The 19,086-nt window shown below is 32.5% G+C and overlaps 1 protein-coding gene across 34 annotated transcripts in view; it reads left to right on the top strand.

The window, feature by feature from the left end:
• LOC128156409 (dipeptidyl aminopeptidase-like protein 6) overlaps positions 1 to 19,086 on the top strand; it is a 113,859-nt gene that overhangs the window by 76,847 nt on the left and 17,926 nt on the right. For 13 of the 34 annotated variants that reach the window (XM_052818529.1, XM_052818533.1, XM_052818530.1 and 10 more), the window contains exons 2-3: positions 9,560 to 9,674; positions 11,590 to 11,607. In XM_052818529.1, the coding sequence (XP_052674489.1) occupies positions 9,560 to 9,674; positions 11,590 to 11,607 (133 nt within the window). Of the gene's footprint in view, positions 1 to 812; positions 946 to 2,430; positions 2,488 to 3,793; positions 4,628 to 7,323; positions 7,378 to 8,684; positions 8,837 to 9,417; positions 9,448 to 9,559; positions 9,675 to 11,589; positions 11,608 to 19,086 lie in introns of those variants that run through there. The other 21 variants (XM_052818542.1, XM_052818539.1, XM_052818545.1 and 18 more) reach the window with 10 other exon arrangements.

Consider the following 19,086-nt stretch of genomic DNA (forward strand, 5'->3'; position numbering starts at 1 on the left):
ATTGGATTTGATCACGCCCCGACCGAAATTATCACCTCATAATACTCAAAGAATGATTCCTTATTCCTTATTTGATCATTAAACTGTCTCCTACCTTTTTCCTTCCAGTTCAAAAGGTTATTGGATGCTTGGATTTTAATTGAAATACCGGTAGTTGAGCTAGTCAAATCTAAAAGCGGAAAAGATCAGCAGTGAGACTGTTTGGACAAGTTCATCTCAATTTGTTTGCTATGATGTAAGCAGCCTTAGATAAGCATGCACCATCAATATGATTAAAGGTCTAAGACAAAGACCCGACTCTTAGCTGCAAGTCTAACTGAATTGCCAAGACAATCATTGAAAGCTCTCAGATGTGAGTGACCAATGTATTGATGTTTAGGTCATTTTTTTTTAGTTGGGTTTTTTTATCGACTACTGTTGCACAATCTTAATTACTGTTCTTGAATTGCAGTGGCATCACTATGAAAATCTAAATTACTTGACATGTCTTTTCTTCATCTGATTAACTTCTTGTTTTTCAAATGTTGTTAGGATATAAGGTTTCAAGTCTTCATTGGTATTTGTTGGGTCTCATCAAATATTTCAGTCATATAAAAATTGTTCAAGAAACCAGAGAAATTTTCTTATTATCTATTTTAACCTAAAGCACAAAATTAGGGAACATGGTAATTAATCAAAATTCTCCTCTGAAACCATTCAGTCGAAATGTTTGAGTGTTCAGAGAGCAGGGGAGGAGTGTACCGGCTAGTATTTCCTTTTCTTGTTGACGATCCTAGTTAGAACCAATCATTTTTCTTGAGTAACTCCACAAAAGGCCTAATAGTGGCACTGTTGTGTGCTTTAGATGGCAATCTCAGTTTATAGAGCCTTGTTTGATCAGATTTCATCATTTGGTGACTGCTTACGATGGCTGGAAAAGTCATGCAGAATCTTATGCAGAAAATGGTAAGAAAAAAATCAAGTTAAAATCTTAATATCTTCCAAATTATCTTCTTTGGTTATGTGGGTGAAGGGGGGGGGGGATCTGAAAATCTGATCTTAATGTCCAAATATGAAAAATGAATCAACAGGCATGCAAAATAAAGAGTCAGTTAAACAAAGCATGACCTAAATCTGTTGTGATTTGGTTATGTGATGGCTGTAATTTGTTTTTGCAGAGTGATCATTTAGAATTTTGCAGTTTTCATGAAAAATTGATGTATCATTTTGAATGCAGATTAGGTAGCACTGCATGTTGCTTTATAATAAATGCCAGTATTTAGGCTGTTTCTAATGTCTGGTGATCAATACCTCAGTAATGTTTCACATGTTAATTTAAAATCCAAGGACAGATTTTATTGTCATGCAGCCTGAATAGCAGAAAAATTGGTAGATTGATATGCCATGAAAGTATTGACAATGAGATTGGAGTACTTGACTTGATTTGTGTATTGTAAACCACTGAACTGTTCAGTGGATGCTTAATTAAATGTATATATTAAAGGATTATAAGGAAATTCATGTGAAAAATCAGAATATTCAGGTTAATTATGGAATTAAAATTGTTTATAAATTCAAATTCATTGTCATGAGTTTATAAAAATGCTAGTAAGATCATATTTACACTAACATCTTCAATTTAACATCAATATCTGACTAATTCACTGAAAAAATGTGGTACGGGGAAATATGTAGAGTAAAAATAAGAGTTGTTCCCCTTTACACAGCTTAGAGACTCTCTCTCTCTCTCTCTCTCTCTCTCTCTCTCTCTCTTATATGTAGTTATGTATGTCACCTGTCACACTTGAGACTATAAATTGAGATCTGAGTGAAGAAATTGTACTGTGGTTAGATATATCTGTGCTTGGTTTGATGTATCTGTGCTTCTGACAGCTTATTGACATCTTCATGAATTTGATATTTGCTGAATTAACATCAATGTAATACACGCTTCATAAAAAAAGACTATAAATACAGAACAATGTGGCATTTAAGTTGATGGTTTTTAATATTTTAATGTTTACCCTTTTTTCATTAATATTGCTTGTAGCAAAAAGCAATGATAGGCCGTATAGTTTTATTGCCTTTATGACTCTTTTTGTCAGTACTTTTTGCTTTTAAGTTTACTTTAACTGATACTAAAGGATATAACACATTGCAATTTCAAGGAAGTTTGAACAAATATACAGCTTCTGAAAATTGAACTGCGAAATTTTTAAAGTTGTTAAACAGAGAAGTTATGATGTTCCATGTCACAAATTGTCCCTTTTTTCAACGCCCACCATGTCCTCTAGGCCGTTATATCTGATGTTTCAGGAATTAATTTCACCTGACATATCTTTTTTATATTACACTGTGACATAACTCATGTGAAGCGAAATTAAAATTGGTCTACACTGTCTATTGTCTATTCAGCACAGACGTATTAGCATATTTTCAGTATTTTTCGGCTCTAAACAGACCAGGATGGGACTTATGAAATTTTCTGTGTCAGAAATCGAAAAACAGGTACATATAATAATTTTATTTACATAAATAATTAACAACAGGTTTTTTTTATACTTTCAAGTTTTTGATTTCTAGATTTGTAATTTTTGATGATCAAATTTAGTTGTTGGTTTTTATGATGTGCAACCTAATTAATATGAGAGCTTTATATAGTAATAAGGAATGTGGTAATAAGTTGCTATGTATATGGGTCATAAAAATACATTAAGATGTGCCACTAGCAGATTTAAAAAATGAAAAGAAAAGGTGCAATACAAGTAGACAATGGAAAAAGTGCTTTACTGTAAATTATAATTATGCTCTCTCTCTCTCTCTCTCTCTCTCTCTCTCTCTCTCTCTCTCTCTCTCTTAGAGAGATAGATCAATGAACCTTTCAGCTTCAGTACGAGATTTATGTACATTTGATCTGATATTTGATAGGCATGATCATACATACCTTGAAGAAGATGGAAAGATAAGATTTTAGCTGTGACATAGATGAAGTGATGTGGTACTGAGGATGATATCCCCACGATAACATGTCCATGATGATGTTGTGCTGTGTAAATAATGCATTAGTCTTTTATCTTTGAGATGATCAGGAGTTTCTGATACATGCTCATATCAACTGGTGGCACCCTAATGGAGCATAGCATGTACATCAGGGTCAGTCGGCAAATAGATACATGAAGGGTGGAGGGGGGGGGGGGGGGGGGGCTTTATAATGTAAATCTTTTAAGGTAGGGTGCCTTGAAGACCGGGGTTGACTAAATCCCCCAAAGCGTTATTATTCTAATGGAATATGTAAAAATTAATAAACACAAAATAACAAACAAAAAACTGTTTTGATACTTTAAAGTGAGATAAGGGCAGACCAGAGTGTAGCCTGATCCAAGCTGATAGCTGCCTCGGTTCATCACTTTATTGATTGCGTATTTTCTACACATAGTGTGTGGCAGATGTAACCTTTTTTTTCCTAAAGATTTTGTTGAGGTATTTTTTCTTGTTTGGTTGATGAAATATGAAATTCTTATGAAAGTATATTTTTGTAATTCTGTAATGCTATCCCTTTTACCCAAATGGTTTATACCCAGGTATTAACAAATAATTTTACCTGTTAGTATGTTCCACTAATGTGTGCAAATGAAAAAAAAAAAATCAATAGGATATTGTTCAATATTCCTTTCTTTTTCATCCATCAATAAAATGATCGATCCACCCGCTGAATCATGGATTGTCTGTTGTAAAATAAAAGAATTTACCAGATGCACGGAAATATTATAGTGCGTCATTATAGATAATAGAAGTATGGGAAGTTAAGTGTACACAAAATTTAATGGTTAACCAGCTGCGATATTTCAACTAAAATTGTTCTAATACACAACTAATTATTATGGGGGATGCCTGTGAGGATGCTCTGTAATATATCTTAGTAACACAGACCTGGTCTGTGTTAGTATTGGCACAGTACTCTTACTGACGAGTATTTTGGGACATGTGTTTTTGTGTAGCGTGGTTAATTACGGGGCATAGCCAATGTGACTAGCAGCAACTGTAAGCTTGGTTAGTGTTGTATCCAGTGTTAACTATAGAGTTCACAGGGCTAAGTAGCTGGTGTTTTAAATTCCCAATGCTCGATTGATACGTAAGCATCAGCCTCTGTATAGAGTAGCCGGGACAGCCTAACTATAGGTGTGTATTTCCTGAGTGGGTAGAGGTTCTGTTGTGAAAAAGAGGGATTTATAAAGAAGAGAAACAAAAAACTCCTGCAGGAATTTTCATGTGCAGGTTATTTAGAGTGAAGCTGGAAACTTTGTATCTAATTTTATGAGTTTCTCAAACTGTGCAGAGGCTCTGCATGCATACCTGAAGGAGCAGGTTTTGGAAGGAATCTTGTTTTGGTGATATTCCAATAGTTGATTAATTAGTATGTGATGATGTGTTAAGGAAGGAACCATTAACAATACTCAAGACGCTCAAAGGGGATTATTACTTATATACATCGATGGACCATTGATTATTTTCACCTTATTTACACCTGAAGGCTAGGGACAGGTGCAAAAATAAATACTTTACGAAACACATTTGCCAGTGATTAGCAGACGTAACTTCGGTAACCGAGATGAGTGATGCTGAATCGTCTGCTTCGGATTACAATACGGTAATTACGTTCCTAGTTTAGAAAAACAATTGTCTTTTAAGAAATTCAGAGTAATGAACCTGGGGGGGGGGGGGGTTTACTGCAAAAATTTCTTTTTATTACATGTATTTTCAAATTAACACTGCCATGAAATCAAGAATTATTTTTAGATGAAAAGTTCATAAAAGTACTTGATTTTACACAGAGTCAGGGTTGATTTTTTACTATTGATTGGGAAGTCTGCATTCGAGTTTAATGGCGGTTGCCGTGTATAAGAATTTAGTTTCATTATTGAATGTTGCATCCAAACTTGATAAAATTTTAATGATTCGCTGGTGCTTGTTTCTGGTGACACTAGAATTATTAGAAATCAATAGAGTAAAAAACAGTTGCAATTTTAAAATGCAGTGATCAATGCCAGATGCTGCAAGCTGTATGTTGGCTAGCTATTGCAACTTTTGAGTGGAAATCTTAATGTTTTCACTCGGACTAATGGTTTGCATTCAGATTAGCAAATATCTTCACATAAAAGACCTCTTTCCAACTCCCCAACCTATATTTGATGCAGTGCCCCGCCCCCTCCCCCAAAGCATAAAAGCTGTAATAAAATCAATTGTTCTTTTATTTGATATGGATAGCATGGAGGTTGATAAATAGGATATATGATGTGGACTGAATAAAGTATGAGACTTAACTGAATTTGCTCAACTATTCAAATGGCATATCACTGAGTCATTATGGCTATTGATTCCAGTGGCAAAGGTCACAGTGCTGTAGCTCTTTTACAGACAACATGTGTGCCGCATTTGTCATTGTATAGGTATATATACACAATGTATTAACACATCAGGCTATATATACTGTTAAACTACACAGCGCGTAGTTCGGATGAAGGCAATCAATATGTCGATATAGAAATCCTTCTTTGAAATGGAGTAGGATATCATTTGTAACTACTAGCTGGCATAAGAACATGGGGGAAATTAGACTGATCAATAAAATAAATGTGTAATTAGCTGTGCTTTGTTTAAAACTACTCTCTTTCTCTTTCTTTCTCTCTCTTCACCAGTTAATATAATGGTAGTACATGTACTAGCTAGGGGGTTAGTTCTGGTTTTTAAACCAAAGAGTCTGAAACCGTAGACCTCCTGGCTTATAAAGTTATTCTTGTACCTTATCATCCATGAACAAATTCATTATTCATTTTTTTCTATGATTGAGCCAAGTATTTGTATATGCATGGTTTATGGTAGTTGCACAGTTCAAGATCTCTAAACCTGCACTCCTTATGACAGATGAGAGGGCCAATCAAACTGATGAACAATTCACCTGTTTGTTTTCTCTGACAAAATGTACCTAATAGTTCTAACAATGCACTTCAATTTACTCTTCAATCAAAATTAAATATTGGTTTTACCAAGTGTGGTATAGCCCATTTCATAACATCTTTGCTTGCCAAGAGTTAAAAATCTGCTTCTCTCCTCTGTAAACCCTTGGCTAGCAAAGATGATTTAAAAATTGCTTGATAATACATGATTAAATACATATATGTGCAATCTCTGCAGCATATTCTAAAATTTACTGTGTAAAAAACTGTTATTCTTGGATACTGTAAGTTACAGTATATTAGAGATTTCAATGGATAAATATTATAATACATGTATATTAGTTTCCAACTAGAATTAAATTAAAACAACTTAATACATTGTATAAACAATTTCAGTTGTCTTATTCAGAATTTTGTCAGTCCAAAATCTGGGATCATAATAATTTTGTAATTTAGAGGAACAAAATCCCTTTGTTTCATCAAAATTAATGTTCCTAGTTAATTTCCTGTCAAAGTTAATGCACATGTCTATCTCAAAATTAAAAAAAAAAAAGTGGTTGTCTCCCAGCTTTTCCATTATCATGCATTAAAGATTTTTCTCTGAGCCTTCTGCATCAATGATGATGCATATTCTAAACAATTATGACAAATAGCAAGCTTCCTTTATGCAAAAAATATCTAATGTCCTTGGGCAAAGATGGGGAGAATGGGCCAGATTCTGACAGTATCTCTTAGAGTTCTTGAGCCTTTCTTCCTAATATACCCCCTAGAGATGTGATGGATGATCTATTCAGACATGTCTTAAAATGGCCAAAAAATAATTAACAATCGGAGCCCCAATCGATGCTTCAGTGACAGAAGTTTTGTGTCATGGTAGCTAGAATAGGAGAATTATTGACAATTCTTTCTATGGTCTCTCCAAGATTTGCTGCAATTAAGGACATCCTGAAGACAAGCAATGCTTTGGTATTGGGCTTCATTTCAGCTAAGGCTTATGTACGCTGACTCATCGCTACAGATCATTTCCTGAATGTGTATTCCTTTTTTGCCGAGTCCCCTGGTCTGGGTATCAATTTTCCGCTGATATCAACAAGTTTGATTTAATTTTCCAACTGTCTTTTAATGGAATTTGGACATGTATTCGATGAAGTTTGGGCTTCATTGCTTTTGTGCTTAATGGAATTCTGCCAGTGTTTTTGAATACTGTGTACAGGGAGAATACTTAATGGAATAAATTTTGAACCGATACTGGTTCATAACCATTGCACATGTTCTGTAATTTTGCTTTGCTTTGAATTTGTCATTTTGGAAAGACTTTGAATCAACAAAAGCAACTTCTGATTCATATAAAGGGAATCTGTGATTTGCATCCATAAAGGTCAGAAAAATTATGATAGATAAAAGAATGAAGAAAAGTCAAAGCATGGAAAGTGATGGCGAGCAGGTACTCATCTTACTAAAATTTCTATTCAAAATACCGGTCTCATCAATTTTTGTTAAAGCACTAATTTTCATGGCTTTCACTTGTTGAGTTGATCACTGAAATTAAAATGTTTATTGAAGTATTATTTAAAGATATGACAATAATTTGTGTTGGCAGACCTTATGTTCTGAGATTTATGTACCCTTGAAACCATGAATTTTACAAATTCTATTCTAATTAATGCCAGTGAATAATAATTCAACCACAGTATAATAAAAACATTCTTGTTTTTTACGTGGTGTGGGAACCTGTCGATATTAACGTGAATAATACTACAGTTTAATCAAAATACTCTCACCTTGTTAGAATTTTCAAATTTTACAATATTTGACCAAAAAACTTTTGAAAATTTTATAGAAAGGTAAACATTTTCAAACTTGCACCGGGAATAGAACTCGTGATTATAAATTCGTAGTTTACGCTCTAACCCATTGAGCTACACTGTTAGGTAACAATTTTGGGAAAGAAAACATTTTTTAAATATACTTGAGTTTGTTGTTTACTTTGATTGGAAGTACATATGTCACAATATGGAGATGTCCCATACCACTTTTATCAATATTCAAGGTATGTTTATACATCATTGGAAATAAATAGAATTCATACACACATAACGATTAACTGTCTTCAGAAAGCTGATTCAAATTTATTTGTAATGTCTTTAAAAATTAACTTATAGATACCGTGTGATAATGTGCTTATATTAACAACATTCTGTAATGTATGCATCATTGTGGTCTAACAGGAATGTTTTACACTTAAAAATTGAATTATCTTGAACATACACAATATTTCTAGGGAAGCTACTTGAATATGACTCTATAATGGTACATGAATATGTATGTGTGTATGTTCAGTCTTGGTTGTCATGGCAACAGATGATTGAATTTTTGGATATGTACTACTGTAATTTGATTAGGTATCTTTTTTATCAGCTGCCGATCTTCAGCGTGAAAACTAATTTTCACATCTATTGAACTACCTAGTGCTCATTGTGTCATTTTTCTCTGGAAGTTTACAAATCAATTAATTTATTTGGAATTCATTTTACCTGTTCAGTCTTTCATAACAGAAAAACCTGTAATAAACTTGATGCTTTCTGTTGAACATAAAAAAATGGAATCTTCTGAGGTAAATCATTAAGGTAGAGGATTAGGTATATCCAGCCTCAGAATGAATTCAACCTGTCAGGGCAACGTATTGGAATCGAGATTCCATCATCTTCCATTGTGGAAAGCATTGCTGCTGAAAAAAAAACTACCATCTGCATATCTTTGTTTTCCTGTATTTTGGCGTTTGAAAACACACACTGTGATTTTTTTTCCATTTAATTTCTGGCTGGCACTTTGATTTTTGATTTTTGGATGGATTGAAGTGGAGTCTTGAAATTGTTTTCATCATGCAAATATCAGAAAGCACGGTAATGTTATTGGGTAATATTATTGGAACCCTCTTCTGTTTTTGTAATATTTGGCATATGGTTGGAGGTAAACTTGGTAACGTGGATAGGAAATGTTTTTTGGTATTTATTGGCTTTTATCACTTGCATGTTGTTTTGCATTCTTAGATGAAATTGATAAGACTAGAATAAATGCTAGTGAGACAGTATGCCAAGGAAAAAAGAGGAGTTTTTGTTTTTGTTTTTCAGACAAGGAAATTCTTTTAACTATTTGTGATCATTTTTTGCAGAACAAGTTGTTTAAGTCTGTTGGGGCTATAAGTTCTGTTGTTTCTATTACTTGGTTAATTGTAAAATATATGTTTGAAGTTAGGTTTAATTAAAGGAAGCCGGGAAAAGTAATTCCGGTATGCTTGAGTGCTCCTTTGAGTATTAGCGTTTTACATAACAATGGTCCTTAGTAACACTCACTTGTTGCTTGTATCAACTTTTCTGCCAGACACAAAATTTTAAGTACTAATGCACTTTTCTATAGAGTACAAAATAAATGTACAAACACTAATCTTTTGTTTGCATTGCAGCATTTTGGGTTGTTTTTGGGGGTTTTTTTTTGGCAGATGAAGACACAAAGGGTATTGAACCCACATATGGCTTTTTGGACTTTTGATAGCAAAAAAAAAGAGAGAGAGACAATTGTCTCAAATATGCAACAGAGTGATTGATAATATTGCTTTAATTTTGTAGGAGCTGGTTGGGGGTACATCTCAACAGAGAAACTGGAGAGGCATTGCCATTGCTCTATTGGTGATTCTGATCGTGTGTGCCCTTATCATCACTGCCATCATCCTTGTCACCCCAGGTATGTCCATCTGTCTGTTTGTTTGTTTGAATTGATCTGATTAATTTGGAATTTTGATATGAGTTTTATAGATATATAAGAGAGAGAGAGAGAGAGATGAATGAGTAAAACAATGCAGACAGAGAATTTGAGTGTTGAGATTGTTTTTAAGGTATAAAATTTCTCCATTTATATATACTGCATTCTTTATGTCGAAAGCTAGCTGAAAAAGTATGATATACATGTAGGTTAATTGTATTTGTAATATCATGAGCTCTGTGGGAAGCTAAGCATGGTAGATCAAAGGTTTGGGAATCTTCAACTACAAGTTAGAGATGGAGGAATTTAATTTGAACCAAGTGTGTTATCTAAGCAGAAGAACATTATGCTTAATTTTTCTTTGATGCATCTAAATGGCATCTATAATAATCATTTATTGTAACATAGCCAATGCGGCATTTAATGTGTAGTGGGATTTCAACTATAATTGCCCAGAAAAATGTTTCTAAGATATTTCTTCGAATAGTTGAATATTGAATATTTCAATCTTCAGTTATATCAGCTGATCATAGTAAAAGAAATAACAAAGTAATTATATTAAAAGATTCAGTTACAATTCAGATTCTCAAAAGAAATTCTAGACTCTTGCACTGTGTGGTCTTTAAAAGTTTCACATTATGTTTGAAAAAAGTTTGTTCACTGAAAATATTTATTGCCAAACCAAAAGAGCCTGAATCTCAGGTGATCGAATCAATTGCTGTGCTCACTGCCAAGACAGCTGTAGAAGAGTTTGGAGAACTATAATTCTTCGTCTATGTACATGTAATTTGTGAAAATTACCATTTTTTCAATAGAGAGTAGTCGCAAACATGAAACTTAATCAACAAACCCCATGCCATGAGAGTTTGTTTAATTAACATATGCATGTGAAGTAATCCATGCTTCCTGTAATTGGATTTTTTTTTCTGATCAAGACTCTAGATCTATCTTTCTCTCTTTTCCTCACAAAAAGGTTGAGGATTATATAGCTGTAAAAGAATTCAGTCAAACCATCAATGAAATGGGGATTTTTTTAATTTATAAGGTTGAAAAAGGATCAAATAATAATTCATAGTTTTTTTTTAATAGAATTATATTATCAATCTTTAGTAGATTTTTTTTTGGTTTTGATCTTTTCCGTAAATTATTATTTTTTTTTTAGACCAAAAAAGTAAAACCATTTGATTGAATTTTTTGTATGAAAGCAAATTGACAATTGCTATTGTATTGAACTTTTGTTTAGAACATTAAACTTAAATATTCAGTACACTTATATTTTGCAATGTGCAATAATAGATGCTGAAATACGATTCAAGCTGAAACTGAATGTTCAAATTCTTTAGTATAGATCTGTCAACTATCTTGAGAATTGACACATTTTGCAAGTTCATGTTCTAGTTATTTAAGAACTTATACCAATGAATTTACATAAGACTGACTTTAGTCCATTGACCACAGTTACACAATGTGTGAAGAGTACACTGCATGTGACAAAAATCTGCATTTTGATCTAGTGGGAGATAAAACATATAAGAGCTAGTCGGTGAAAAAACCTGCTGTGAGCAGCAAATTATATAGGCCATCTAATATATAACAGTCATGAACTACAGAAGTATATCAACCTGTCACTTGTATGTCCTTGTAAAAAAAATAATTGCACGTGCAAAAAACCAAATCATTATTGATTTTGTTGTAATATGTCTATTAGAATTTCAATCAATAATTAAATCATCTTGCATTTTTCTTTATGTATGCTATGAAATGGAATAAAAAATTATTAGCATGCTTTATTTCCTCTTTTTTTTCATTTCCATCTTTTTTTTTTTTTAGATAGAGATTTATTTCTTTTCATTTATACCTGCTATAGAGATTTTATGTTTTGTTCTGATTTTTGTAGATGATGAGAAAAAAAAAGGTACCCGGTATATCGCTTTGAGGACATGATGGTTTTTTCATATGATAGAAACATATTGATATTAATCGGAGCCTTTTTCTAAGCTAAATGCAAATACAAGGACTGCTTTGAGCAAAATCTAATAGCTTGCTAGTACCTAACATAGACAGTCGGATAAATGCAAATGGCCATGAAAATAGTTATTTTTACCATAAAAATACATGATTTTCAAGAGAATTGGGCTAGTACTGGTATCTGTGAATAGAGGCCAGAAACCTTGAAAGAATATTTTTCATTCGCATCAATAACAAGAATTGTTAAATGCTCATTTGATGCTTTTGAAGTGATTGCATTAGTATAAACTAGCTGAAGAATGTCCACTTATGTAGTAAGAGATGATAGGCAGGTTAATAGCAAGTTAATTAGTGGATTAAATAATTTTACGCAATTTTCTGACAAACAGTATTATAAACATAGTTACTAGCTATTAATTTAAAAAAAAAAAAACAACTTTCTACTGTATGAATATTGAGTAAATAGATATTTTATTATACTGAAGAAAATTTTATTTGTCAACGATGCAGCTAGAGTAAACAAATTTGAGTTATCAAACTTTGAAACTTAATGCAACTACTTGGATAACACCATGCAGAGGTGTTCCGAGATCAAAGGCAAGGGAAATTACATGTTAAATGCTGCCGGCAAATTACTTTTGATGATTATTCACAAGTGGCAAATAGCTTGAAGACTATTTCACTTTAAAAAAAAATAGCATGTTCATATTTGTTGTATTTTTACATAGAAAATATACACAGAAGTATTTATAATAAACCTATAAATGAAAATCGTCTATTCTAAGCTTTACAGCAAATCATCATGCACATAAAAAAATAAAATGATGTAGGGGGCAGGAGTTTAAGGTAAATTGTACATCATATTCAATCAATACACTTACTGTACTGGCCCATACCAAAAAAAGTTACAAAAAAGTCATGACTTTTGAAGGCTTAAATAGTTACAAAAAAGTCATAACTAAGTCATGCAACTTTGGAACCACTACTTCTATTCGGTTCCAAAGTTGCATCATTTAGTTATGACTTTTTTGTAACTCTGTAATTAGGTACAAAAAAGTCATGACTAAAATATAACTATCAACAATTTATTTCATAAAAGAAATCAAGATCAGGCACAAAATAGTTATAAAAAAGTTACAAAATAGTTATGTTTTTAAATAAGAACAAATAAAGGTATACTTAAGTTATACATTTAGGCACATATTAGTTATATTTTTAGGTACATCAGAGTTATACAATGAGTTACATTTTAGTTATAGATATAGGCACATTTGAGTTACATTTTAAGGTACATTAGAGTTATACTTTGAGTTACATTATAGTTATAGAAATAGGCACATTTGAGTTACATTTTAAGGTACATTATAGTTATACTTTGAGTTACATTATAGTTATAGATTTAGGCACATTTGAGTTACATTTTAAGGTACATTATAGTTATACTTTGAGTTACATTATAGTTATAGATTTAGATACATTTAAGGTAAACTAAAAATACCATTATACTACATCTATAGGTAAAAAATGCATTATTTCAGGTATAAATAAGGTATCACTTGCATTTTAACATTGAAGTTCTTCATTTACATATTATAATCTTATAATTATTGCAAATTGATTATTTTTTTATGAAAAATTAAGATTTTAAGATAAGAATTAATAGCCATCAAAATATAATTCTTATATTAGATAATCATATGACACATAATTGTAACATCTTTTAGCATAGTAACACTAATAATTCAGCATCATGATGTATATGCTAACATGAAAACCTTTTTTTCTGAATTGATTTTACCAATAAACTTATTTTCTTTTTCATTACATAGCAGCACAATGAAATGATAGGCACATAGCATTTTTGTTGAAGGGGGGGGGGGGGGCGATTCATCCAAAAATCTTAAAAAGCAAAAAGAAAAATGACAAGAAAGGACAACTTCTCATAATAATGAAAATCCTAATCTCTGTGGGTGTGGGTTGTACGTTGTAGCATAGTGTTTTCATAACTTAGATTTCATGAAAATCCTAATCTGTGTTGTTTGGTGGTGTGTGGGGGGGGGGGGGGCATTCCCCTCTTATGCTTTTTGTAACGTGGTCACAAAAAGTTTGGGGGGGGGGGGGGGGGTACATATTTATTCAATTTTTTAAATGTAAATTTAAATCCCCCCATACTTCATACCTGAATGTCTTGTACATTACAATTGATATAATTTATAATTTTAGTTATTTAATAGTGTGGTTACTAGGGAGATTATTATGAGAAACAAAATACTAGGTATGCAGTATGCAAACAGCTTATTTGACACTTTTCGAAGGTACATATTTACCAAATTAAGAATTAACAAGAGGCCAATTGGCCTTAACGGTCACCTGAGTAGCATATATCCAATACACAAACTTGTCATGGAGTCTCATATATGCATCTAATTAATTTGGTTTCATACTAGAGTAGAAAAATTATAAATTTGTAATGACAACCACATTTAATTCAAACTGTGAAACCTATAATTTTGGTGAAAAACTAAAAGATCTGGTCTACAAAATAATGAATTCAGTTTTCCTTTCAGGTGTGTGGGAGTAAAGAAGATAATTTTTTAACGTTATATGCATTAACATCTATACATCCATTTTGGCCCTGCCCTAGAGTCAAAACCTATACCCCAGGGGACATGAAAATTAAAATTTCAGTAGAGGACTTCCTGGTAAACATAATTATTAGTCGTTTTTTTTAAATACAGATGTGTGAGAATAGAGAAGAAGATTTTTAAACATTATATGCATTAACACTTTATTGCCATATTGCCCCCCCCCCCCCCATGTCCTGAACCCCTGACCCAGGGGCCATGAATTTCACAATTTAGGTAAAGGAGATTGTGGATATAATAACCATGTATTCAGTTTTTTGCCCACATGTGTTGGAGTACAGAAGAAGATTTTTTAAGATTTAAATCATTTTTACTATATGGCCATATTGGCCCCACCCCAGAGCATGAACACCTTACCCAGGGGTCATGAATTTCACAATTTTAGTAGAGAGCCTCATGGACATCATAATCATGCATTTAGTTTTTAACAAATATATATGGGAGTAGAGAAGAAGATTTTCTAAGATTTAATACATTTTTACTATTTGGCCTGACGGCCCCATCCCAGAGCCTGAACCCCTGAACGAGGGGTCATGAATTTCACAATTTAGGATGAGGGCTTCATGGACATCATTATCATGCATTTAGGTTTTAACAAATATATATGATAGTAGAGAAGAAGATTTTCTAAGATTTAATACATTTTTACTATTTGGCCATATTGGCTCCACCCTAGAGCCTGAACCCCTGACCCAGGGGTCATGATTTTCACAATTTAGGATGAGGGCTTCATGGACATCATTATCATGCATTTAGGTTTTAACAAATATATATGATAGTAGAGAAGAAGATTTTCTAAGATTTAATACATTTTTACTATTTGGCCATATTGGCCCCTCCCTAGAGCCTGAATCCCTGACCCAGGGGTCATGAATTTCACAATTTAGGAAGAGGGCTTCATGGACATCATAATCATGCATTTAGTTTTTAACAAATATATATGGGAGTAGAGAAGAAGATTTTCTAAGATTTAATACATTTTTACTATTTGGCCATATTGGCCCCTCCCTAGAGCCTGAATCCCTGACCCAGGGGTCATGAATTTCACAATTTAGGAAGAGGGCTTCATGGACATCATAATCATGCATTTAGTTTTTAACAAATATATATGGTAGTAGAGAAGAAGATTTTCTAAGATTTAATACATTTTTACTATTTGGCCATATTGGCCCCACCCTAGAGCCTGAATCCCTGACCCAGGGGTCATGAATTTCACAATTTTGGTAGAGGGCCTCATGGACATTATAACCATGCATTCAGTTTTTTCCTCACATGTGTGGAAGTAGAGAAGAAGATTTTTGAAAATTTGGCTTTTTTTGCATATTTGGCCCCGCCCGTGGCACCCTAGGGGTGGTAGAGCCATAAATTTCACAATTTAGATTCTTCTTACCATAGAGATGCTTCACACCAAAAATGGTAACGATTGGCCTGGTAGTTTTCAAGAAGAAGTTAAAAATGTAAAATTGTTAACGCACGACGCACAGACGCACGACGCACGACGCACAACGCACGACGACGGACGAAGACCAATTGCAATAGGTCACCTGAGTGACTCAGGTGACCTAAAAACAACTGAAAAATAGTGGTTTATGAAAGAAACCCTTTGAACATTTGTTTGGTTTAAGATAAAATGAAACATAATTTTATCAAATTCTTAATTTTAAATACATTATTTAAGTGCTGACAGTTTTTTATATCATTTCACCAAGACTGAAAAAAATCTACCATCAATAAATAAAATTCCAGCTAGGTTCATTCGTTAATCATGGTAGTTAACATGGCTTTGTCTACTATACATCATGTATAAATTAGAAAAATTCAGTTTGTGAAAGAAAAACTACAAAATACAAAACTAATGTGATCGATATATGAATTTAAAAAAAAAATATAGCATAAGATAAGTCATTGTTCCCAGCTCTGGTCCTAAGTTGTTTGTGGGATAATCTATGGATAAGTTGGGTGTTGGTTGTTCTGAATAGTGCATGCACGAAAATCACACATCATCACACATGGACTGAGCATATTACTATATATTGAATAATATTCAATGAATATGCCCTGGTGTTGCTGGTAGAAATGAGTCCAGAGATTTTTTCCAGGGATGGGGGTGGTATCAGTAGATCAAGGCAGGTGATGACAGGAGGTTAACAGGATGTGTAGTCAAGTTGCTGCATATGCCATTGCATGTCTTTCTTGTCTTCTTTGTAAATTGGACAGTCTGTAATTATATCAAAAATATATAACAATCATCACAGCAGTTTATATTTCGCTATAAAGATCATTAAGTTCTGAATTTTTAATCTGTGTAAAACAAAATGATCTAATTACTTTAGTTAAACTGATAGCTGCATGAGCAGTGCTTCACCTCTGTTATATTGATGTATATTTATAATCTTGTCAGTATAGATAGTTTACATACAAAAATAGAAGACAGTCTTGAGACATTGAACATTATCCTTACACTTATCACACTATGCCCAGTAAGTTCCGCCATTTTGTTTGTTGTCATCTTGGGAATTTAAATTTACTGGTAAAAATCCCTGTGTTACAGTTGATTTACTAAAATATTTATATCAGCTGATAGCAATCCAATAAAATTATCTTGTTCCTATAGATATATATTCAGTAAATTATCAAAAACTTACCATGGTATTCCTCACAATGATTTCCTCCAGCAAATCTGGGCAGCCATCATTTAAAAATACGAACATATATCCGAGCCCATCACTCAGGACTTTCTCTGTATGTAATTATCATTGATGCAGATCATTCTTAACATGGAAATCTAACTAAACTTTACACAAAAACTCTGATAATCCAGGAATGAAGACCCTCAGTGTTGTTGTCCTTCTTCATGTTTAAAATGAGTGAAAATGATATCAACCAATCAAATTCCGCTATTGATCAAGTTTGAAATCTGACCAATCATATCACAGCTACCAAGTAGAGTGAAAAATACTTTTAAAAACTGTATTCAGTAATTACAGGATGAATTTACTAGTGTTTCATTGTGTAAAAAACCAATTTAATTAAATAAAGGATATTATTTCACTGATCTTGCAGTATGTAATAAAATATTAGTACTAATAATAATACGAAACTATCACTATAGGTCGCCATTTTGAATCATGGTGGATTCAAAAACAAGCGGGAATATACATAATTTCTCTTTTTATATCATATGCTTTGCACCAAAAACAAACATTATGATAACTCAAAAGACAAACTAATTACCCAAGTCAATTTAGTTTTATCTATAAAGATTGAATCAACCCAGCCCATCACATTTACTGAGAGGAAATGCATATCAGTTTTTTTCTTCAATTGAATGTTTATCATGTTTATTAACTGTTCTTAAAATGAAAAGCAAGCATTTAATCAAGTCCATTGTTTAATTGCATAATAGTAAAAGAGCTTGCTGGACTTTACGCATGATTAAATAGAGACAATCACACAGGTGTGAATTAAGGCTTACACAGCCTGAGGGCTTGGTGGGGTATATACACATCTGATATCACACCTGTCTTTCTATAAAAAAAGGTCTGCAATTAACTTCACTGATAACTGAACAACATATGAATGGACATACACTTTTCTCAGAGTGTACTAGCTGTTAAAGAATTAGCTGAAAATTATCAGAAACACAATAGCTAGTTTTTGTTGCTGTAATGTGAATTATAAGAGAAGAGGAGATGAAAAACACAAACTTGCAGGAAACTGCAATAGTTTTTAAAATGAAGTTATTATTAAAGAAGGGTATTAATAATAGCATTGAAATTCAGGCAGTAAAATTTATAAATACCCAGGGTCAAGTGTGTGAGAGTGTGTCAGACAGACTCACTGTGTGTGCATATATGCATGTTGTTTTTTTAAATCTATAATATACTCATGTACAAAAAAAGTTTAAGTCTGTTGTATTTAAAGTGAAACAAACATTTAAAAATGACAAAGTCCAAATTAGTTACAAAAAAGTTATACTGAACAATTCTAAGTCTGAATAAGGCACAGTTTAGTTATACTAAGAAATGACAAAGTCCAAATAGGTACAAAAAAGTTATAGTGAAAATTTTCTAAGTGTGATATAGGTACATTTTAGTTATACTTTAATATGACTAAGTTCAAATTAGGTACAGAAAAGTTATAGTGAAAATTGTCTAAGTGTGATATAGGTACATTTTAGTTATACTTCAAAACGACAAAGACAAATATAGTTACAAATCAGTCATAACTTTTTTGTACCTCAAATTTGAGGCACTAAAAAGTTACCAGTTTAGTTACAAAATAGTTATGACTCTGTATAACTTTTTTTGGTATGGGGGGACATAATAATCATATACATATATAGAGCTACAATTTTGTATTTACCACAATTGGCACCTACCGAATAATCAGGGAAATGTTTGTCCTGCTTTAATTTATTTCGCCCCTTTCGCCATATTGACAGTAACAGATTTTAAATATGATATCAAACTTTAGAATAGAAAACTGCAAGTTTCTTTTCTTTTACCATAAATGTTTTAAGGCAAACAAATCCTTTTACAAATGTAATTGAGCAAAAATAACAATTATCAAGGGGCTAAAATAACCCTGTATACAGAACTTAAGAGACTCAGCAGAAAATTGAACATATTTTAGTTTATTATGTCCTTGATTATACATGGTTTCTTAAGTGACAACTAGTTATTTTAAAAGGCACCAAAAACCTTTGATTTCAGGAAAGATTCGGGATATCATAATAAATATTTTGATTTTGATGTTCTTTATTTGTAAATAATTATATT

This window comes from Crassostrea angulata, chromosome 7 (genome assembly GCF_025612915.1).
Source record: "Crassostrea angulata isolate pt1a10 chromosome 7, ASM2561291v2, whole genome shotgun sequence".
NCBI lineage: Eukaryota > Metazoa > Mollusca > Bivalvia > Ostreida > Ostreidae > Magallana > Magallana angulata.